This window comes from Bubalus kerabau, chromosome 3 (genome assembly GCF_029407905.1).
Source record: "Bubalus kerabau isolate K-KA32 ecotype Philippines breed swamp buffalo chromosome 3, PCC_UOA_SB_1v2, whole genome shotgun sequence".
NCBI lineage: Eukaryota > Metazoa > Chordata > Mammalia > Artiodactyla > Bovidae > Bubalus > Bubalus kerabau.
The window spans coordinates 118,317,930-118,343,131 of record NC_073626.1 but is presented as its reverse complement, the minus strand read 5'-3'; the positions used below and the strand labels follow the sequence as shown (position 1 = coordinate 118,343,131).

Here is a 25,202-nt window from a genome sequence, read left to right as displayed (position 1 = left end):
AGTGGGTGAATAAGGAATGACATCACCCCAATTTACTTCTGATGACACTGTGCTCAAGCTTAATGCTGAACTACGTAAATATTCTTAAGCACTTTCAACAGAAAACTATTTTAAGCCAGTATTTTGCTAATAGAAACAAGAAGCAACGGACTGATGGAATATTTGCATAATAGGTAAAGCACCATTATATTGATTTCCACTCCAAGAAAATAAGATTTTGCTTGCTTATCCTTTAAGGGACAGCGCACCACAAGGATCTCACCCAGAAGCCCATATTTTATGCCATGTAACTATCTATCCTAAAGTGCCCTGGGAGTTTCTGGAGACTCACACACTCCTAATCAAGATACTCAGTTCCTCCCTGCTTCCTCTTTCCTGGAGTTACCTAAAAGAAAAGCTCTAATGAGGTGCATTAGTTGTACTTTTGAAAGTCAGAGATGAATTATCTAGTTAATTCTCTTGGGGGCTCATGTCAGAACAGAGAGTAGCTTCACTTATTTGCACCTAAATGGAACTTTAAGATAAAGCAAGAATATTACATTTTTTTCTAATAAAATTTACATAATACCTGCTCTCTGTAGTCAGGCAAAACCCAAGGCACAGCATAGGGCCCAATTGTTTGAGGATTTTACGGAAGAAATTTTGCTAGCAATATTGTCCTGGTATGCTTTTTGACATTAAAGCTCTTATTTTTATCCCTAACCCCTGAAAGCAGCAGAAAGCTATCACTTGAGGTGCTTCTTTGTCACTGAGTGGGATGTACATCCTGACAAGCTGCTCACAGCCACAGTGGGTGTACACAGACAAAGAGCTACTTGGTGAAGACACCTGTAACCCTGCCAGATGATTCATCTTGGTAAGAGAGGGAAGGCAATTCAGATAAATTAGCAAGAAATAAGCATGATTCTAAGAGACAATCAGAAAAATCAGAATACATACACTCACACACATACACACAAAAAGTAATATTAATATAAATGTGAATCAAAAACTTAAGAGTAAGCATTTTCTTCATGCAAAACCTGTACATTTAAAAAGTAATGAACCAGACATGTTTTGGTGCCTGAGACAAAGGCCAGAGGTCTCCAAACTTACTCCTACATCCCAGAGATGGTCACCTCAGTACTAAGCCATTTTATATTGCCATAGGGAGGGAGGAGCTGATTTCTCATCCCAGGTGTGCCACTCATGGGCAGTGGTGCCTTAGTCAAGCCCCTGGTTATCAGTGACATTGTTTCCTCATGTGCAAAATGATGTGGCTGGATATTGGAGGTAACTTTCCTCTTTCTGAGCACCTTAGACTTGCTAAATATCCTGATCATCTCTATACACTGACTGATTTTCATGTGTCACACCACAACTGATTCCTTAGAAAATCATGAATAACAAAGGCTGGCTACCCTATACACAGCAACATCACAATAAACAGTTGGTAAAAAATGGCCTATGCTCTTGGCTGCCCAAGATGGTCCAACCCCTTCCAAGCAGCCCTGGGTTTCCAAGATACCAAGTTACCCCTTTACTGACTTTTCCCATCACTAAAGACACTTGCCCAGAAGCACTGTGGCCGTAGCTCTTGCTACCTGGTAAAGCTGCGCAGTTTTCTCAGCCTCTCAGCCCATCAAACTCAGCTGTCTTTGTGTGTCCACAATGATCTCAGACACCAATAAAAGAGTCAGAAGCAATTATAGTTCAGCTCACTCTGGAAAATCAGCTCCAAGTGGAAGGTTTTGAATTTGTTAGGCTGAGAGAAGTTTGAGGAACTCATTTTGAGGATCAGCCTCTAGGGCCCAGCTGACCACATTCTTGCTGACAAGTTTATACTGTCCCTTCCAGGGCCTGCCTTGCATTATGCCAAGGACAAAGACTTAGCTCGGAAATCCTCTAAAACTACCAAATCGTTAGAATTTTTGAAAAGGAAAATAAGCCTCAAGCTCAGTTAACATGCAACACTAATTAGGATGAATTTAGAATCTTCTCTTTTTCCTTTGTGCTCATGGGTCCCTCCTATTTATGCAAATGAAATAATTTTCCATTTCCAGCACAGCCTTCCTACCAGCAGAGTTTTCCTCAACACTTCTGTTTGCTCAGGCATGTCCACTAGTTCTCACTCCGTCTAGTTGGTTCTCTGAACTGGGCCCAACTGCCTCTATCATTTTCCTGAGTGACTCACTGACCTACCTACCTGTTCCATGTCCTCATGGTCTCCCAAAGTCTTGGCCATCTTTCTGACCCCTCATTGTCTTCTCACCAATGAGCTCACTACCAATCCTTGGACTGAATATGACTGAGAGTAAGGTCCTCAAGATCCCAAGGGGTTAAGTAAATTTTCAAATATTACATAGCTTGTAAGTGGCTCAGTCAGGATGTGAATCCACAATATTGGCCTCCAAAGGCTTTAAGCTTATCCATAATCCCCTGATTTCTCTCACCAGAGTGCCCATAATCATCACTGGAATCCTCATAATCCTCTGCTATACTTCAGTGGAATACTCACAGAATACCCACTCTGCTGTACCTCACCAGAATACCCACAATCCTTTGCTGTCTCTCATCAGAGTATACATAGAACAAAAGGACCTTTCCATTTATCTGAATTCTAATGTCTTTTAAGGGCCAACTCAGGGCATCCCAGGTGGTGTAGTGGTAAAGGATCTGTGTGCCAATGCAGGAGACACGGGTTCAGTCCCTAGGTTGGGAAGATTCCCTGGAGTAGGAAACAGCAACCCACTCCAGTATTCTTGCCTGGAAAATTCCATGGGCAGAGGTGTCTGGTGGGCTACAGTCCATTGGGTCACAAAGAGTCGGACATGACTGAGCACACACGCCTGCCCACATGCGACTAACTCAACTCTTACCTTCCCAAGAAGCTCAATATGCTTCCTAAACATGACCAGCAGGTTGGCTACTTTGAGGAAAATGCTGGTGATGGCTTAATGAAAACAAGACCCTGGTTGGAAGAACCTTTACCATGATGCACAAGAAAGGAAAAATATACAGCTGAATATAATGAATTGTAGCACAGTGGTTCTCAACCCAGATCAACTCTAACAGTTAGAATTGGTCTGTGAAGATTTTAAAAAATCCTCATGCCACACCCTTGATCAATGAAATCAGAATCGCTGGGACGGAACCAGGACATCACAAATTTTTTGAACTCTTCAGATGATTACAAGGCAAACCAAACATGAGAACCACTAGTAGAGAATGTAATTAATGCTACCTGCAAGACTATAGGACTTGGAATAAAAAGACCAAATGCACCGTGGCCTGACACTGTATGACACTTGTAAGTCAACCACCTCTGTAGAACTCAGTTTCTTCATCTGTAAAGTGTACTTGAACTTTTTGACCTTCCTATTTTGAAAGGTTAATATGAATATCAAATGAGATGATGTTGTGAAAGTGTAAACTGTATATATTAATTATTACTGTGGCCATTTTGACTACTGATCCTCTAGTGTTGATGTTTAAATGCCCTGGAGAGAAGAGGTAATAAAAATTTATAGAGAAGAAAAAATCCAATAATAGTTGGATTAGAAAACAATTAGACATAATTACTCAAGATGTTCAAGCTGGTTTTAGAAAAGGCAGAGGAACCAGATATCAAATTGCCAATATCTGCTGGATCGTTGAAAAAGCACGAGAGTTCCAGAAAAAAAATCTATTTCTGCTTTATTGACTATGCCAAAGCCTTTGACTCTGTGGATCACAATAAACTGGGGAAAATTCTGAAAGAGATAGGAATACCAGACCAGCTGATCTTCCTCTTGAGAAACTTGTATGCAGGTCAGGAAGCAACAGTTAGAATTGGACATGGAACAACAGATTGGTTCCAAATAGGAAAAGGATTACATCAAGGCTGTATATTGTTACCCTGATTATTTAACTTATATGCAGAGTACATCATGAGAAATACTGGGCTGGAAGAAGCACAAGCTGGAATCAAGATTGCAGGGAGAAATATCAATAAACTCAGATATGCAGAAGACACCACCCTTATGGCAGAAAGTGAAGACCTAAAGAGCTTCTTGATGAAAGTGAAAGAGGAGAGTGAAAAAGTTGGCTTAAAGCTCAACATTCAGAAAACTAAGATCATGGCATCTGGTCCCATCATTGCATGGCAAATAGATGGGGAAACAGTGGACACAGTGGCTGACTTTATTTTTCTGGGCTCCCAAATCACTGCAGATGGTGACTGCAGCCATGAAATTAAAAGACACTTACTCCTTGGAAGGAAAGTTATGACCAACCTAGACAGTATGTTAAAAAGCAGAGACATTACTTTGTCAACAAAGATCCATCTAGTCAAGGCTATGGTTTTTCCAGTGGTCATGTATGGATGTGAGAATTGGAATATAAAGAAAGCTGAATGCCGAAGAATTGATGCTTTTGAACTGTGGTGTTGGAGATCTGGAGAGTCCCTTGGACTGCAAGGAGATCCAACCAGTCCATCCTAAAGGAGATCAGTCCTGGGTGTTCATTGGAAGGACTGATGTTGAAGCTGAAACTCCCAATACATTGGCCACCTGATGCGAAGAGCTGACTCATTTGAAAAGACCCTGATGCTGGGAAAGATTGAGGGCAGGAGGAGAAGGGGACGATAGAGGATGAGGTGGTTGGATGGCATCACCAAGTCAATGGATATGGGTTTGGGTGGACTCCAGGAGTTGGTGATGGACAGGGAGGCCTAGCATGCTGTGGTTCATGGGGCCACAAAGAGTCAGACATGACTGAGCAACTGAACTGAACTGAACTGACTCAAGAGAAATACAGCCTAATTCATATCTTAAGGATTATATTTACAGTTATTTTGTAAATGAAATAAAAAATGGTTGTTGGAGAACACTTGCTATGGCACTGTTTCCAGATCATCACTTACAATAGAAGCTTACTAATTCAGACTAAGGTATAGACTTGGCTTTAATGGGAATAAATGAATTTATTCTGTTACTTCATTAATTTAGTATAGATACAAAAGTTATCAGGGTGTGGGGGTAAACCTACCAAACAAAATGCATTTGAAAAAACATACATTTTGATCAGTTTACAAAACAATGTAATCATCATGAACTGTTTACAGATATTTGCCTGTTTTTTTAAACAGGTAAGAGAAGAATATAAACCATTGTAAGACCCCGACTTAATATGCTTGCTCCAAAATTTCCTTTGAACTTCTCAGTTTGATACCTGGTCATTTCACAGAAGGTATGCAGTAATGACACTAGGGCAGTAGACCAGACCCACCGTATGACAGTATCAGCCTGATATCTGGGTTCTGAGAGTATCATGGCAGGAAGACAAAGAAGTTTCACTCTCCTTTGTATGTATACAGCACTTAGCAAAGGAGACATCAGTTCAATTCCTGAGTTGGGAAGATCCCCTGGAGAAGGGATAGGCTACCTACTCCAGTATTCTTGGGCTTCCCTGGTGGCTGAGACAGTGAAGAATCTGCCTGCAATGTGGGAGACGTGGTTCAATCCCTGGGTTGGGAAGATCCCCTGGAGGAGAGCATGGCCACCCACTCGAGTACTCGTGCCTGGATAATCCCAATGGACAGAGGAGCCTGGTGGGTCGCGAGAGTTGGATATGACTGAGTGACTAAGAACAGCACAGCACAGCATTTAGCAAACCATAGAAATGACGGTTGAAATTTGCAAATTGATTTTGCTGTCTTTCTTTTCCCTTCTGTACCCCTATGCTGCTTCCTAACACTTCTCTCTTGGCACTTCCCTCCATGGTGTATCCTCAGCCAAACTTAACAAACATAGAAGATTATAAGCTCCTAAATTACTCTAGGAAAAGTATTTTCCTGTCTCCTTTCCTTTCATCTCTCAAGCTCCAAGTTCCAGTTTTCTGAGATGAGTTGATAGAGCAAAGCCCACAGATTTAACTGGTTCCCGCTAACATCTGAATAACCTTCCCTTAAATATTTATCTTCTTGACTCTATTTCTTACATAGAATTATATTTTAATGGATACAATTTCAGAGAAACATATCTGAATGAGAAAATATTGGTAGATAGGGTACAGGGATGACAAAATTGCAGAATGGGAGAAGATATCATTAAAAAGGCCAATCATATCAGGCAACCTGACCCTGGGTTTAGCTCCCCTGAAATGTCCGGACTGCTTCAATGTAGGCTGCAGACCCCTGGCCAGACCATCTTCCTCTCTCCCCACATTCAGTGATTCTTCTTCATTGCCATGTTGTGTTGGCTTGTGCAGGCAAGATCAATAAGGACAATATAGCTGAAAGGTTACAGTATAAGAGAGATTTCAGCAATAAAGCTTTTTTTCCCCTAGCAAGCACTTTCCACTTCTTTCTTTACTATTTTCTAATTCCAACATTGTCCATTTTTCCCTACACATAATTTTATCTCCATTTCATAAAGCATTGTTAAGCCAAACCCTAAAAAATAAGAAAATTTTTGTTTTGTAGCTTCAGGTAAGTTAAGAAAATAGGATCAAAGTTCAAGGATTGGTATCATCATGATTTTGCTCTGTTCAAAATCATCTATTTCCTAAGAGGAAGAAATAACTGATACGACTAGATGATCTGATGTGCTCAAAGTATTAGACAACCCACATACTTACGAAAGGGCAACATCTTTTGATTTCTACCCACACAACCTCCCAACCTGAGACCCCACTTGGGGATTCCAAAGCAAAGTCTGACCCTCTGCTAAGATCAGCTGAGGAAAGCAGCTCACCTATAGGAAGAGAAGGTGATTTTTCAGGGCACCGTCTCATTCACAGGTTATATTTGTTTTAACAGAGAGTCCGTATTCTGCTTTTACTTGATAAGAGTTCAACTCTGGGTCAAAATATCCAGTGGGGAACGTATTCATGTCTGCACATAGAATGTAGGCAGAAATTGAGAATGAGAAAGAAGAGTCAGAACCTATTAAACCAGGAATTTAAAATTCCCAAGGAGAGAAGTAACTACTCAAATTCTGAGTGATATTTGAAAGCCCTCTACTTCTTTCAAAGTATTTCATAGACTTTGAAATTACAGAGGTGAACCCTCTCCTTAGTCAGTGTGCTAACAAAGATTGTTTTCAAAACTTCTGGAATTCTGAAAAGTATTTCTGTAGGGTGTAAAATCATACATTCATCATATAGAATACTTTCAAAGAGAAAAGAGATATTTTATGAAGGACAATGACTTTGACTATACTGATGACCCTTTGCCTTTAAGAAATTCTCCGTCCTTTATCTAAACTTAATATATGAGTAGAGCATGTTCCTTAAAATAAAAGTAAAAGAGGAAGGAAGAAAACCACTTCCTCAAGGAACATTTTCAGCCCTTTAAAACTTAACACACAATAAAAATACTCCCTTTATTACCATTACCCACTTCAGCAGCAATTCAAAGTTCACAGCAATTCAGAGAAAAGGCCAAAATTTCTTCAAACAGAATCAAACTCACTCGAGACTTCCTGAGATTACAGGCCATACACATAAATAAAAGCACTCAATAAAAATATTTCCCATTCCACTGTGTGTGAGAATTTTATAAATACCTGTGTAAAGACTTAACCAGTCTCTCAACAGCCACTCAGTAGAATTTCAGATCATTTCCCCCCACTGGGGAGGAAATGAAATAAAAATTATTTCCCCCAGGGGGAAGAATGCACTCACTGAATGTACTCACAGAATGTATTCACTGGTGACCTATGGATTTGCATTTGTTTACACATTTTGTTTAGGCAAAAAAAAAAGAGAAAGAAACAGAAACACTTCTGAATAACCAGTATGAATCACAGTCAAGCTCTCTGTAGAGTTCTAAAGCGTCCAGACCTCTTAGCTAATTAACTGCCAGAGCACTTACTGAAGTAAGTACGGTGAAAGAAAGAATCAGTAGAACAGATGCAGTACAAGTGCACATAACATGCTCTGAACTTCATCTCCATTTTCTCCTTTGCAAAATGAGGAAATAGGGGTGGTAGTTTGGGTGGGTTTTGAGGTATCTCACTGGTCTCCAACACATCTGTGGACCAGAGAAATCAAAATTACCCATCAGACTCATAAATAACCAAAAAAAAAGACAGATCATTCTAAGTCTGAGGATATAAGAAGTTGCCTGCATAGCTGAATCTAAGGTTTCCTAAGGTGATCTGTATACTCAGCCAGGAAACAGAGACTGGAACTTTGCTGCTCCCGAGAACCACAAACAGAAGTTTTGTTTTGCATTTACATATGTTCACAAAACCAAAATGAGATTATGTTAGAAGCTTAGAAATCCACACTTTAAATATAGCAGGAATATTGTTGCTTTGAAAAGCTTTCTTAGAAAGGAATCTTTTGTGATTATTTAATTTTTCAGCCCTAAGTTTTCTTGAGCGTACTCAAATTTTTTTATTTGCCCAAAGTACATTTAAGTAATTATAGGGAAAGAAGGTGAAGCTTAGAGCAAACAAAACAAAACAAAAATCCTATCCCTGATAAGAATAATCATTTACAAACATTTCTCCAAAGAAGAGATCCAGATGGCTAAAAGACACATGAAAAGATGCTCAATGTCACTAATTATTAGAGAAATGCAAAGTAAAATTACAGTGAGGTATCACCTCACACTGGTTAGAACACACATCATCAAAAAAATCTATAAATTGTAAATGCTGGAGAGGGTGTGGAGAAAAAGGGCCCTCCTACACTGTAGGTGGGAATGTAAACTGGTGAAGTCACTATGGAGAGGAGTATGGAGGTTCCTTAAAAAAGCTAAAAGTAGAGTTACCATATGATCCATTAATCCCACTCCTGGACATACACCTGGAGAAAACCATAATTTGAAAAGATTCATGTACCTCAATGTTCATAGAAGCACTATTCACAATCGCCAAGACACGAAAGCAAACTAAACATCCATCAAAGATGAATGGATAAAGAGGATGTGGTATGTATATACAATGACTTATTATTCAGCCATAAAAAGAAAACCATTTGCAGCAACAAGGAGGGACCTACCCTAGGGTTACAATACTAAGTGAAGTATGTCAAAGAAAGACAAATATCACTTATATGTGGAGTCTAAAAAAAAATAGTACAAATGAACTTATATACAAAACAGGAATAGATCCAAAGACATAGAAAAAAAAAATTATGGTTACCAAAAAGAGGAGGGGAGAGATAAATTAGGAGTGTGGGATTAACATATATACATTAATATATATAAAATAGATAATCAATAATAACTTACTGTATAGCACAGAGAACAATACTTAGTATTTTGTAATAATCTATAAGGAAAAAGAATCTGAAAAAATATGTGTGTATATACACACACATAAAACCTACTCACTTTGCTGTACATGTGAAACTAACATAACATTGTAAACCAACTACACTTCAATTAAAAAATTCTAAATTATGAACTAATGTTAACATCTCTGCTATGCAGGACTTGGGCTTCAGTCAGAAAGACCCCAGCCTGTGTCACATGCTTTCTGCGTACATAAAAGAATCTGGATATGTATTTGATGTTTGACAGATTTTAGAATGACTAGAAACATTTCCTTTCCCCAAGCATCAGCTGCTTAATCACATCTAATACTACTTTTTAAGGAACTTTAAGGAAAAGTTCATTTTGATTTTCAATTAGATCATTGAGAATGGAAGTAACTGGGTTATCAGACAGTAATGCTTTAAACACAGGCTAAAGGTTCCAGAAAAACATCTATTTCTGCTTTATTGACTATGCCAAAACCATTGACTCTGTGGATCACAATAAACTGTGGAAAATTCTGAAAGAGATAGGAATACCAGACCACCTGACCTGCCTCTTGAGAAACTAGTATGCAGGTCAGGAAGCAACAGTTAAAACTGGACATGGAACAACAGACTAGTTCCAAATAGGAAAAGGAGTACATCAAGGCTGTATATTGTCACCCTGCTTATTTAACTTACATGCAGAGTACATCATGAGAAATGCTGGGCTGGAAGAAGCACAAGCTGGAATCAAGATTGCTGGGAGAAATATCAATAACCTCAGATGTGCAGATGACACCACCCTTAGGGCAGAAAGTGAAGAGGAACTAAAAAGCAAATTTCACAATTTGCATGGAAATACAAAAAATCTCAAATAGCCAAAGTGATCTTGAGAAAGAAGAATGGAACTGGAGGAATCAACCTGCCTGACCTCAGGCTCTACTACAAAGCCACAGTCATCAAGACAGTATGGTACTGGCACAAAGACAGAAATACAGACCAATGGAACAAAATAGAAACCCCAGAGATAAATCCACGCACATATGGACACCTTATCTTTGACAAAGGAGGCAAGAATATACAATGGAGAAAAGGCAATCTCTTTAACAAGTGGTGCTGGGAAATCTGGTCAACCACTTGTAAAAGAATGAAACTAGAACACTTTCTAACACCATACACAAAAATAAACTCAAAATGGATTAAAGATCTAAACGTAAGACCAGAAACTATAAAACTCCTAGAGGAGAACACAGACAAACACTCTCCAACATAAATCAGAGCAGGATCCTCTATGACCCACCTCCCAGAATATTGGAAATAAAAGCAAAAATAAACAAATGGGACCTAATTAAACTTAAAAGCTTCTGCACAACAAAGGAAACTATAAGCAAGGTGAAAAGACAGCCTTCAGAATGGGAGAAAATAATAGCAAATGAAGCAACTGACAAACAACTAATCTCGAGAATATACAAGCAACTCATGCAGTTCAATTCCAGAAAAATAAACGACCCAATCAAAAAATGGGCCAAAGAACTAAACAGACATTTCTCCAAAGAAGACATACAGATGGCTAACAAACACATGAAAAGATGCTCAACATCACTCATTATCAGAGAAATGCAAATCAAAACAACAATGAGGTACCATTTCACGCCAGTCAGAATGGCTGCTATCCAAAAGTCTACAAGCAATAAATGCTGGAGAGGGTGTGGAGAAAAGGGAACCCTCTTACACTGTTGGTGGGAATGCAAACTAGTACAGCCATTATGGAGAACAGCGTGGAGATTTTTTAAAAAACTGGAAATAGAACTGCCTTATGACCTACCAATCCCACTGCTGGGCATACACACTGAGGAAACCAGAATTGAAAGAGGCACGTGTACCCCAATGTTCATCGCAGCATTGTTTATAATAGCCAGGACATGGAAGCAGCCTAGATGTCCATCAGCAGATGAATGGATAAGAAAGCTGTGGTACATATACACAATGGAGTATTACTCAGCCATTAAAAAGAATACATTCAAATCAGTTCTAATGAGGTGGATGAAACTGGAGCCTATTATACAGAGTGAACTAAGCCAGAAAGAAAAACACCAATACACTATACTAATGCATATATATGGAATTTAGAAAGATGGTAATGATAACCCTGTATGCGAGACAGCAAAAGAGACACAGATGTATAGAAGAGTCTTTTGGACTCTGTGGGAGAGGGAGAGGGTGGGATGATTTGGGAGAATGGCATTGAAACATGTATAATATCATATATGAAACAAATAGCGAGTCCAGGTTCAATGCATGATACAGGATGCTTGGGGCTGGTGCACTGGGATGACCCAGAGGGATGGTATGGGGAGGGAGGTGGGAGGGGGGTTCAGGATGGGGAACACATGTATACCTGTGGCGGATTCATGTTGATGTATGGCAAAACCAATACAATATTGTAATTAACCTCCAATTAAAATAAAGAAATTTAAACAACAACAAAAAAAGAAAGTCAAAGAGGAGAGTGAAAAAATTGGCTTAAAGCTCAACATTCAGAAAATGAAGATCATGGCATCTGGTCCCATCGCTTCATGGGAAATAGATGGGGAAACAGTGGAAACAGTGTCAGACTTTATTTTGGGGGGCTCCAAAATCACTGCAGATGGTGACTGCAGCCATGAAATTAAAAGACGCTTACTCCTTGGAAGAAAAGTTATGACCAAGCTAGATAGCATATTGAAAAGCTGAGACATTACTTTGCCAACAAAGGTCCATTTAGTCGAGGCTATGGTTTTTCCAGTGGTCATATATGGATGTGAGAGTTGGACTGTGAAGAAAGCTGAGTGCCGAAGAATTGATGCTTTTGAACTGTGGTGTTGGAGAAGACTCTTGAGAGTCCCTTGGACTGCAAGGAGATCCAACCAGTCCATTCTAAAGGAGATCAGCCCTGGGTGTTGTTTGGAAGGAATAATGCTAAAGCTGAAACTCTAGTACTTTGGCCACCTCATGCAAAGAGTTGACTCATTGGAAACATTCTGATGGTGGGAGGGAGTGGGGGCAGGAGGAGAAGGGGACGACAGAGGATGAGATGGCTGGATGGCAACACCAACTCGATCGACGTGAGTTTGAGTGAACTTCGGGAGTTGGTGATGGACAGGGAGGCCTGGCGTGCTGCGATTCATGGGGTCGCAAAGAGTCAGACATGACTGAGCGACTGAACTGAACTGAACTGAAAGGATCAGTAACTGAGCTTAGACCATCACTGGAAGAGATGGAGCTGGGCTCAGATGCCACACAGCCCAGGGCTCTCCACAAAGATGTGCAGAGTAAAGGGGTTAAGAAAATTGACTGTGGACCATTACAACACTGCTGTGCTCTGCTGGGACAATGGCACCTCCTGACAAATCTCCAGCACTCCATCTTTGTGGCGACCTACTCTGCCTGCCGAGAGGGTGCCAGGTCATTCAAGGGACATAACCCTGGTGATATGTAACTTTGGGCAGACGGTCTAACTGCTCTATGCCTCAGTTTCCTCTTTTGTAAAATGGAGACATTTTAAATGGTTCCTGTGAAAATTCAGTGAGCCCACACGTGTGGAATGACTGGACTGTGACCAGTACATAGCCGCTCAGCATGTGTTAGAAGCAGGGGCTGTGGTGCTGTAGGCGTGTGCTTCGTGCTGCACTTTGTGTAGACCAGATCTCACAGGGTTGCACAGAAGCATCAAAATCTCAGAGTTTTAAGAGCAAGAAAAAACACACAAGATGATTTTTCTGTGCTGAGCGTTGTTGCCCTGAGTCTAGCACAGGGCTAGAAGATTTTACTTAATTACTTAAGAGGTAATTTTACTTAAGAAAATTTTACTTAATCTTCTTTATATGTATATTCTGAGTCATCTGCATCTGCTGCAGTGGGACTGTGACTGCTGCCTTTAGACCAGACTCTTCGGTCAGTTTCCCACCATGTCCATCACTATTGCCCTTTGACAATAAACCAGGTGTATGATGCTACTGTGGTTTTTAAAACCAAGGCCTTTTTGTCTTTGAATAACAAACACCACATCTTTCTATACCTGTTTCCTTACCAAAAGTGGGAAAATAGCCTGTAACTCCCCCAGAGGACACACAATTGTTCTCATACCTAGCCCCTTTTAAACATTTGTATTATTGGGCAACTGTAGGTTTTTGGGTTTGCGATTATTAATCTAGTCCCAAACCTCTTAATTCACACACACACACACACACACACACACACACTCTGAGGTCAAAAGTCCTGTTAGTGGCAGAAGCTGTACCCACATGCAGGTCTCCTTCCACCCCTCATTTCTGTTAGCACTTACCTGTCCACTTTTTTCTTTCTAAATAAATGAGCTAACGTGGGTTCAAATTCATGTTCCATAGACAGAAGCAGAGACAAGAAGAAATCTATTAGCTACAACAAAACAACACAAAAGGTAGCTACAGACACAAGAGGACTCTAATGGGTAATGTATCATCAGGATTAAAATTCTCTGTATCTTAGGTTGTCTAGGTTGAAATATTTTGACAGATGAAGCTGAAGGAGTAATGTCCTCTTGACGACTGTTCCATTTCATTTACACTTAATTGCCCTTGCTCATATTGAATCATGAATGTTTTATCTAATATGCTTCCTAACTACTCAACTAAATGAAATGGTTACAGAGGTTTCAGGAATACACTATATAACACAGAAGAAACCCCCAAATGCCTAGGAAAAAAGAGTTGGAGAAAGAAATAGAAGAGAGAAACAGAAGATGTTTCTCCTTTTCAGCCTCCTTTACAGAAAATCCTTTGAAGTCTTTTATTTTCCTGTAATGAAAGGCATCTGTCCGAGGTGCTAGGTATGTCACGTTCCCTCCGTATATTGATAATATTTCTCTTACTCATGGGCTTGTCTCTCCCAAAAAAGAAATGTCAGGTGCAAATATTATATGGCTTATTAATTGATGTCACTTTCCTTTCACTGATTTTTTTCGTATTTTGAGACAAGGGTTTTGTGAGCAGGGACGTCTGTGTCTGTTCCCTCCTGCACCATCTGATTATCTCACTGGTAACTTCTCAGTTTCATTCTATGTCTCTCACTTAGGAAAGCCTGAGATTTCTTTCTAGTTCTACCACTTAGCATTTACCAGAGTTCAATCAGGCTTCTTGGAGACTCATCCTTAAAAATGAGCAGGATAATATCTACTTTAGAGACTGCTAAAATGAACAAATGAGACCCATTCTGTGTAAGCACTTTGACGACTGTAAAAGCACCAAACCCATGTGTCCTGACAGTCACAGTTGATTAAAATACCAGAGATATAAGATGCTCTGTGAAAGGCAGGCTCTGGTGTACATGACTCGAGTCCCTGACATCAGAGGCTAAAGGGAAAGGGAAATCGATTATTGAAAAGAAGTCCTAGGCAGGAGCAGAGTCTCCAGGGACAGCAGAGCCATAGGTGTGGTGGCATCTTCCTTTGTGTTCCCAGAACTCAAGCAGGGTGTTCTCTGGGCTCCCATCACAGAGTGGCATATATTCAATTATCTGCCTTTCCTCCCTAGTTTCCAGCATCCTGTAAGCTGAGCTTTCCAAGAGAAGTCATCTTTCTACCTCCAGCACTTAGCGTGGTGTCAGCTAGGTACCTCCAGCCTGCTAGATTAATGTGCTATTTAGTGGAGTAGACAGAATAATGTTCCCTCACTTAAATGTCCACATTCTACCAAGCCTAAAACCTGTGAATGTGCTTCCTTTACCTTCTATGGCAAAAGAGACTTTGCAGATGTGATTAAATTGAATATCTGGAGATGGGGGATTATCCTGGACTATGGGGATGGGCCAGAAAAAGGAGACATTACAATGGAACCAGAGTTTGCAGTGATGTACTCTGAAGATGGAGGGAAAGGCCAAAAGCCAAAGAATGCTAGAAACTGGAAAAAACAAGGAAATAATTCTGTCCTGAAACCTCCAGAAAGAATGTAGCCCTGCTGCTATTGTGATTTTAGACTCTGACCTCCAGAATTATAAGACAATAAATTTGTGCAGTTTTAAGCCATTAAGTTTGCTACAGCAGCAACAGGAAACAATATACATAGTTGCAAAAGTAAATGACTATATGAATGAAGGAGCAAGTAAATGAATGAATGGAGAGAGCTCTAGGTGGACAGCAGAAAGGCCTAGATTCAAGTCCCATTTAGCAGAGTAACTCGGGCTCCATGATTTCATCCCTCCAGAATTTATCTGCATAAGGAGTTAAGGCCAAGGAGTCAGACCAACTAGGGTTCAAACCCCTTCTAAGCTATTTCCATTTGCATTCTGGGGCAAGAGCTCACCTCTGGGAGTCTATGTCCTCGTCTGTAAGGTGGGGATAGTGACAGTACTTCCTGCATGGTTGTTGTGGGGACTAAGCTACAATCCAGTCCATAGTCAGTGGGACCCTGGACTAGGTATATTTTAAACTGTGATCACATAAAAATGCTATTTATGTCACTTGATGCCCAAACCTTGAAATTATGCAAATTCTCCAAATTAAGAAAAAAGTCAGGAAGTGGCACAGTGGCAAAGCTGGTGAAACCACTGAAGCCGCAGGCAGGTTTGTCTTAGCTGCTCAACCAAAACGACTACTGACTTTCCAGCAGGTCTAAATGATTCAAGGTCTAAATGATTGAAGCTCTAACTGATTCAAGTAACCAACTCTGAGAAGTCGTCAGGAACATGCCCCTTGAATGAACTAGGACCACCTTTCAATGCATGCCAGCAGTTAGCAGGGGTGTGGAGCTTAGAAAGCTATTACGCTACTGTTACTATATTAACTCAAAGACAAAAGCCTCAGACACTTCCACAATGGAAAATAGGTTCATGTCAGAGAAATCTTACTGTTGGAAAATTTGAGTCAGGTATGCCAATAACCCTTCATATTATGAAACAATAAATTTCCCAGCTCTTACCCCAAAAATATGACCTCAGATAGCGTTAACTATGCAGCCCACTGGTTTCATCACGTACGACTTGCACAACTGGTTTCACTACTATTTCCGTGTTTAGAACATTGTGATGACGAAGGTGACAGGGATCTCCCTGGGACTCAGGGCCACCCTTCTCTCTGTTCTCATGTCCTGAATCCCCAGAGGGCAAAGTTGTGCCTAATTCACAATAAAACTCAATAAATAACTGTTCAATCTATAAATGACCTTTATGGTTCATGTAACCCAAATTCCTCTCTCATTTTCCTGATAATGAACCTAAGGCCAATGAGAGCAATAGCTGAAAAATCCCTTCCGTGGAGCATGAATTCATGTTAGTAACTGTCTCCTCCCTAGAGAGAAGAGTTGACTTCCCAAATCTAACAGACTGTACTATTAAGAGGAAAGAGGTTTTTGTGGGTTTTTTTTGGAGTTTGGAGTAGAGAAATATTTATTGTAGGCCAATGCAAGGAGATGGGTGCTCAGTTGTGTCTGACACTTTCACCCCAGGGACTGTGGCCCGCCAGGCTCCTCTGTCCATGATGATTCTCCAGGTAAGAATACTGGAGTGGGTTGCCATGCCCTCCTCCAGGGGATCTTCCCAACACAGGGATTGAACCCAGGTCTTCTGCATTGCAGAGAGATTCTTTACCAGCTGAGCTACGGGCCTCAAAAATCCCAAATTCCCACAAAGCTTTCAGCAAAGCCCTTTTCTAGGAAAGGTGAGGGAGGGGCGTGGTTAGTTGTTGCAAACTTCTTGGTGTCAGAACCTTTGTTCTTGAGGTCAGGTCATGGTCAGGTAATGATGTTCCTGTAAACCTTCACCAAATAAAATTATTCCCTGTTCTGACAAGAACAGGCAAGGACCTAAGGCACAACTTTCACTCTTCAAGGTCGAGGTCCTGGCTGAGAGGAGGCGGATTTTAGCCGGCAGTTCCCTAGGGCCACACACCCAGACCCTGCCCAGCTGTTGAGGCTGAGGGAGCCAGGCGTTCAAGACCCAACTGGTCCTCAGGCTCCTCAGATGGCACAGGCCAGGTACCAAAAACCAAGATCCAGGCAGACTCCCATTGCTATTAGGTCACAGAGGTGGGGATGGTGGAGAGATTCACCAGCAACTCAAGGGCTGGGCAACCTTGGCCAGAGCTCTGGGGCCTGGCAGGACACAACCCCCAGCCTGTTCCCTGTGCCTCGCCTCCTCCTTAGCTCACCTGCCAGCCTGAGGCCTCTTACTCCACTCTCCTAAGGACAACCCCTCCATCGACTATTGGCTGAACAAGCCCGGGTATTCTCCTTAAAATTGAGAAGCATCAAGGAAAAAGAGGAATCGTAACAGAGCGGGACAGTGCACAGCCCTTAGCAGGCAGCCATTGTCGAGTGCCATTACCACACAACACATTACCAGGCAATGGTTACCAGTTACCCTGAGACCACCAATGCCAGAAGGTTACAGCGAGGTTAGAGGGCCTGCTCAACCATTCGTCAGCGCCACAGTGGGCCCCTCCTCCAAGTAGCAACTCTCAAAGAGGAAATAGCTTTTAAAACACATTTTTAGAAATCTCTGTTTTTCTAAGAAGCTTCTGGTTTCATAAAATGAATTCTGAAGATAAGTGTCTATAACACAGATTTGGCTAATAAGTGGTAAAAATATAAGCAAAGAATGATTAAGAGAAAATAAGAACCTGGATCAAACAGAGCCACAATGAGGCCACGGAAAAAAGCACAGAAGGAATGCTGAGTTACTTAGTTCTAATTGAAGCCAGGTATTACCAGGGGGCAGCGAATATGATTCTTTTAGGTTAAACAGAACCATTTAATGCAAAGTCAATATGTTTTTTTTTTTAAACTTAAGCTTCAATTTTCTACCAAAGAAGATATTACTACCTAGGAAAGATTCAGACCTAGAGGCACTTAAAACCTTATCCTAACTGCAGGCGACCACACACCAGGAAAAGCTGGGCATGCCTTCCCCACGTGAAGACGACCTCCAGAAGAATCTCAACCTTTTCCCTAGAAATAGATTTTAGTGGTTTTTCTACTGTCTTTACATAGCTAACTTTAATCTCCTCTGAGTTAAGTCAACATCTCGCATTGTTTTCACTGGAGATGGAGAACAGTTGTCTCCGGTGTCAAATTGTAGACCTGTAGATGTCTCAAGTGGAGAAGGCAATGGCACCCCACTCCAATACTCTTGCCTGGAAAATCCCATGGACGGAGAAGCCTGGTAGGCTGCAGTCCATGGGGTCGCTAGAGTCGGACACGACTGAGCGACTTCACTTTCACTTTTCACTTTCATGCATTGGAGAAGGAAATGGCAATCCACTCCAGTGTTCTTGCCTGGAGAATCCCAGGGACGGGGGAGCCTGGTGGGCTGCCATCTATGGGGTTGCACAGAGTCAGACACGACTGAAGCAACTTAGCAGCAGCAGCAGATGTCTCAAGAGTCAATGATTTAGGACGCAGACTTAGGGTCTTCCCTGGTAGCTCAGCTGTAAAGAAACAGCCTGTAAGTGGCAAAGAAAAGAATGGTAGGTTTGATCCCTGAGTTGGAATGATGCCCTGGAGAAGGAAACAGCAAACCCACTCCAGTATTCTTGCCAGGAAAATACCACGCACAGAGGGCCCATGCGCTGCAGTCCATCGGGTCACAGAGTCAGACGTTACTTAGAGAGTAAACACACACACAGACTTCTGAAGCCTAACTCTACCTAGATTTCTTAACTTTATATGATACTGTCACTTTTATTATTAGATTTCTCTCAATATTGTCATCATAAGTTGGGTTGCAGAGCCCAGAGCCTGTGAATTCAGGGAAGCTAGTGTGAAATGACCATTTACCAGCTGGGTTCCTTTCTTTGCCTCTCCAAACCCACTTGCTTTCTTAGCTAGCCAAAACCTGGGGCCACCCAGTGATCATCTTAAACTTTGACCCATTCCCTTGACTTTTTTAGCTTTTAAAAGCTCTCTATGAATAGTTGTGCAATGGATATTGGGTGTTTATTTGTGATTTTAAGGGCTTTTCAATAAAAGTCTTCCATTGATCTAGATAGAATGCCTGGGCCTCTTCCCGTTGTCAGTCTTCTCATCTGTGCGGCCAACTTGGGTCATGCTCAGATTAGATGCCCAGCTTCCTGGCTTGGTCACCTTGCTAGTGTTTTTCGTTTTATTTTAAAGATTTATTTGTTTTTGGCTATGCTGGGTCTTCACTGCCGTGCATTGGCTTTCTCTAATTGTGGAGAGCAGGGCCTACTCTCTAGTCGCAGAGCAAGGGCTTCGCATTGAGGTGGTTTCTCTTGTAGAGCACGGGCTTTAGGCACTCAAGTTTCAGTAGTTGTGGCACATGGGCTCACCAGCTGTAGCTCGTAGGCTCTAGAGCTCTAGGTTCAGTAGATGGGGTGAAGGGACATGGTTGCCATGCAGCATGTGGGATTTTCCAGAAACAGGGGTCAAATCCATGTCTCCTACATTGGTAGGTGGCTTCTTAACCAATGGACCACCAGGAAAGCCCCTCATTTTACTAGTGCTAAAGCACCGGGGGATAAGGGTTATAAAAAGGTGACAACTTGTTAGTCTACTGACCACTGGCTCTCTTTGGATGTCTACAGACTTCATGTGGCCTGAGGCGCAAGGCTACACACATAAGCGGAGCAGACAGGCATAACCTCAAGCAGATCTTCAGCATCCTGGGATCGTCTTCCTCTCCAGGAGCCTGTCATGCACACTCACACCCCTGCCCCTTTACGTTGGCTTCCCTCTGCCTGGAATGTTCTTTCTCTTGTTTCTCTATCCCTCAGGCCCACTATATATGTGACAGCACTGAGAAGTATTCCTTACCTCCCTGAACAGGAAGAATTACGCCCTCCCCTTTGTTCCCAGATACCTCTTTTTCAGCCCTGGTTAGAATTCTATGATACTTCTTTAGGTCTCTCTGCATCACTATAAACTTACATTTTGCACTCTCATACAACTAAATCTATGATTCTTTTTCACAAAGTACAAGAAATGAATGAATGAAGTAAACGTGTACAGGTTTCCTCAAACAGAGGTAACTGGGGTGGCTCTCAGCCCTGGGGTCGGACCGTCCTTTCTTATTTATCTCCAGGTAAGAATGGACAGAGATAGAGAAATCTGGGCAAAACAAGCTGACCAGTAGCCAGCCAAGAGTAAGACATATGGTGTACCTGATAGACCATTATATTAACAGGTTCTTCTTTTTTCTGTTCCGGAGGTCCTTGACTCTGTAGTAGATTTCGTACTGTTTCTTCCATCCTGAAAAGTGAACAAACAAAAATAGATAGATGGATGAATAAATAATTTAAGAAATGTTTCCTATTAACATGGGTCTTATTCAGTTAGTAGAAATCGTTCTTTAGCAAATGATTCCCTAAGCTTAAAGCCTAGAAATCTCTTTTCTCTCCTTTCGCCTTCATCCCCTGTATTAAGAATCTGTCATAAGTCCTCTACGATCCTTTTGCAGAATGGCCCTGGCTTCTCTCTCTTTCTGTTTACCATTCAGGTCTCTATCCTTAGACTCTCATGTCTGTACTATTGCAAACATCTTCCAACATCCCTCTTCACTTTCAATTTGACACAATGTCACTCCAGTAATCTTTCTGAAATACTGTCTTGATTTTTTAAACATCAATTTTCAAAGTTGACAAATCCTACATGAATGCATTTTCACCATTAATATACTGTTACATCTTCCCATGGTGATCTTTCTATGTCAGCACACAAAGATCTACTTTATTCTTTTCAACTACTTCCTAATATTCCATAATGTGAATGTACCATAAATTTTTTAAACATTCCTCTGCTGATGGAATTTAAATTGCTTCAAAATTTTTGCTATTTCAATTAATAAATATCTTTACAAATACATCTTAATGCACATTTAAGAATATTTCTATAGGTCACATTATACCATATATTGTATGCCATAATCTTATTAAGTATCCACGTCAATGTATCCCTTCCCAATACCTCCCCTCTCAAGCCCAAAAGAGAAGAGTAAAACACACACACTCATTTCCATTTCCAGACATTGTCTCAAGCTGTTACTACTTTCTGGAATGCCAACAGCCTTTCATCTTCTCATGGGCCATCCATCTTTCAAAATGCACCTCAAGTTTCACTTCCTAAGAGACTTCTTATTAGTACCCTACTTCTGTGAATTCTTACAACCCTATACTTATTCTTTCATTTTAAAATTCTCCATTCTAATCCTCAAAGATTTCATGTATGCATGCTTTGTCCTCTGAAGTAAATTACAATATTTTGTATAGAACCACGTCATATATTCTTAATTTATCCTTCAATTCTGGATAAAGTAAACACTCAGAAGACATTATTATGTGAATCTCTGGTTGATTCATTTTTTTTTAATATTAAATGCTTACTCTGTAACAAGCAATGAAAATGTATATTCAAACTGTATTCAAATGGCCTTGTCCTTGGGACTTATCCGTGAGGATTCATGGACCAGAATTCTGAGAGCGGGCCGCCTGAATGAAACACATTGAACACAGTGCTCTTGTGCCCAGAGCCTGAGTCAGCTGTCTCTTCCAGTCCCATCCTGAAGCATGTATTCTAGTAACTCAATATGATCCTAGTTCAGAAGAGTTGTAGGGAGAAGTAGACTAAGCCCTCTCTCTCACTCGGGCATCTAGCAAGACAAATTAGGGGCTGTAGGGGTCTATGCACTCCTGGAAGTGGCAAGGCCTTTACAGTAACCAAGGTAGTGTGGTTCAGAAGGCCAACTTCTCATATGGTGCATCATTACTTAGCAGCAGAGAAAAGACACTGCAGATGAACTAGGCTAATCCAAACCAGGGTTATAACTGGGGAAATTCTGCCTTCTCAGGGAGTGGAACCATTATCCTTTCAGGATTTGGAGAAGATGGTGGACACTGATTATCAGTGTGCAGAGATTGATTTTTTTGCACATTTACACAAGCCACCTCTTCGTGGATCCATCCAGGAAAACAAAATATGTTCCTAATAGGTTCACATATCTCATTTTATTAATGGTGATTAAGTAGTACTTTAAACTTGTCAAAGAACTCTCTCATCTATTAATCACTATAATGCACTTTTGGCTCAGTAGGTAGAGTCTGCCTGCAATGCAGGAGACGCAAGTTTGATCCCTGGGCTGGAAAGATCCCCTGAAGGAAGATAATAGCAACCCACTCCAGTATTCTTGCCTGGAGAATCTCACGGACAGGGAAGCCTTACAGGATACAGTACATGGGGTCACAAAGAGTCAGATATGAATGAGCATATGGCAGTGGCAGTGCACTTTTAAAAATATCATTATATCTCTGTGGTAGATAATAAAGCTGAGGCCCAGGGCTTACTTACACGATCATGGTTAGTTGGATAGGGAGTTAGGATTAAACTATTTTCATGACTGTAAAAACAGCATCCTTTTTCCACTAGGCTTTATTTACATTCAAGGAAATGATTTTAAAATGGAGTCTTAACTCCTAATTAGGAGTTATATTTGTGAACACCTATTAGCTGCTAAACCCAAGAAAGCAAAAATATTTCTGACGTGAGGAGAAGTTAGAAAGACCTGGTAGAAAAGACAAAGTAAGTTTATGAGAAAAGAATAGGTGTGAAGAAGTTACAAATTCTGAAATAATAAGTGATTTTAATACTTTCTAATTTCATTTTATAGAAACAGAAACAACCTCTTTAATGGTAGTAGATTTTCCATGATATTTGCTAAACCTATCATAAACAAGAAAAGTAGGGATTCACTGGTGGTTCAGCGGCTAAGACTGAGTTCCCAAAGCAGGGAGCCTGGGATTAATCCCTGGTCAGGGAACTAGATCCCACATGCTGCAACTGGAAGAACCTGCATGCTGTAAGGAAGACTGAAGATCCTACAAGCTGCAACTAAGACACAGCATAGCAAAATAACTAAATACAAACATTTTAAATAGGAAAAAAGAGAAGGGTAATGATACTGTTAATAACTTGCCCAAGATCACTCAGCAGAGACTAGACTCTCATCTCCTAAATATTAACCTACTTTTTTCCTACCTTAGCAAAGAGACTGAAAGTCTTTCTCATGTCAATCCTTATTTTAATCATTTATATAAAAATTTGGCTTAACTATGGCCCAATAGGTAAAGCTCAGTTAAAATAAAATCTTGTCTTTGTCATCAATAAATTAGAATAGAATTCTGTTTCAGTGCATATCTTGCTGAATTATCTCTTCTGTATATTTAAAAGTTCTATGCACGAGTTGCTGGATTAAAAAGAAAAACATTTATTCACCTTCTCCCCTTTCTTCTTGACTTCACAGTTTAAAAAATAAGAAAGAAAAAAGAGGGCGTGAACAGAAAATTGTTAAAACAGAATCTCAAGCAGCCTAGATCCACAGTAACACTGTGAACACTTTTCTGGCACAAATTCATTATTAATTAAAACCAGTTATATATCCAAGCTACAGCTTGGAACAGAGTTGTAGGGACTCAGCTTAACTCTTGATAAAAAAAAAATTAAGTTGTCTCATCTTTTCACAACCCTTATGAATCTGATGACAGAGAAATATTTTGAACCTTATAAGAATATACCATTATTTATTCCCTAATGACATTTTTAAAAAAGATTATCATTTAGTAAACTCCCTTAGTTTAAAAATCAAAGACTGTGAAGCACCATCCATTGTAGTGCAATGTCCAGTGACACTTTGTTTTATTATTTTGATAGCTGGTGTATGAGTCTAGTCTGCACACAGAATAATCACACCATCCACTTCCCAAATGTGAACTAAAAATAATTCAATTCTTTTCTCCAGGTCAGGCATGAGCAGAGTTTTCTTGCTTGTAAGTTGCTGATTTGTTGAACATATCATTAAACACTAACCTTAATTAATATCTTCTAGTTCTGTTTTTTTCCCCACTTTTGTCTAACCTGAGATTAAATCCTTTTGTCCTCTAAGTATGGGTCAAGTAACTATCATAAGTAAAAATTGTCTAGGCTAAAATTATACTTGGTGAGATGTAATACATTTTAATACATATTAAGTGAACTATTTTTTAAAAGTTAAGTCCTGAGTGTGTATGCCCAGCAGTGGGATTGCTGGCTCATAAGGCAGTTCTATTTCCAGTTTTTTAAGGAATCTCCACACTGTTCTCCATAGTGGCTGTACTAATTTGCATTCCCACCAACAGTGGAAGAGGGTTCCCTTTTCTCCACACCCTCTCCAGAGGGATGGAATGGGGAGGGAGGAGGGAGGAGGGTTCAGGATGGGGAACACATGTATACCTGTGGCGGATTCATTTTGATATTTGGCAAAACTAATACAATTATGTAAAGTTTAAAAAAAAAAAGTTAAGTCCTATACACATCAGACAAATAAACTAAATTCATATGCAAACAGTATATTTTACATAACATAGATAAAACTGTAAGAACTGTATTTAGTTAAAAACAGGTTCCATGTTTTACGGTATATATCACTTAATTACCACCACCACCATAGTATTTTCTCTAGGGGAAGAAAAAAACGGTTTTGCTTAAAAGGGGCACAAACTTAAAGTCAGAAAAAAAGGACATTAAAAAAGAATTCATGAGAATAACAATTCAAAACCACCTAAGAGCTGGATCAGTGAGAATTTGAAACAAAATCTCCCTGTGCCCAGAGATCCACCTTCGTCACAGACCCCCTTTTAAAGAGCACACGACTGGGGAATTGTCATTGGATCTGCACCCATGTCTTATAGAGACAGTCTCCCTGCACAACAAAGGAAGATTCTTCTGGAAGTAAATGTTCAAAGATGATGGTTTCCTGAATCTCTTCAAGGCAGGAAACAACCTAATAATGTCACAATCAGAGAATATGATTTGAGTCCTAAAGAACTTCATTCATTCAATAATGAAAGGATTATCAGAAAACAGGATCCCAGGGCACTCTGGGAGCAATTTATTCTAACAGCAGGTAAAGGAAAGTTAACTCGTCCACACTCCTTTCTTCCTCCCCAAATCCTGCCCTCTCTTTTGCCTAATGAGACTCTGGGAACTGATCAGACCATT

At 40.4% G+C, this 25,202-nt stretch overlaps 1 protein-coding gene and 1 long non-coding RNA gene across 25 annotated transcripts in view; one reads left to right on the top strand and one right to left on the bottom strand.

The window, feature by feature from the left end:
- Positions 1-25,202, bottom strand: part of NCKAP5 (NCK associated protein 5) — a 1,093,872-nt gene that overhangs the window by 354,696 nt on the left and 713,974 nt on the right. For all 24 annotated transcript variants that reach the window (XR_008711991.1, XR_008711992.1, XR_008711990.1 and 21 more), the window contains one exon: positions 20,339-20,426. Coding sequence is in view for 21 of the 24 variants with exons in the window: in XM_055572827.1 (XP_055428802.1) it covers positions 20,339-20,426 (88 nt within the window). In the remaining 3 variants the exon portion in view is untranslated. The remainder of the gene's footprint in view (positions 1-20,338; positions 20,427-25,202) is intronic.
- Positions 1-25,202, top strand: part of LOC129646519 (uncharacterized) — a 144,244-nt gene that overhangs the window by 112,576 nt on the left and 6,466 nt on the right. The window lies entirely within an intron of this gene.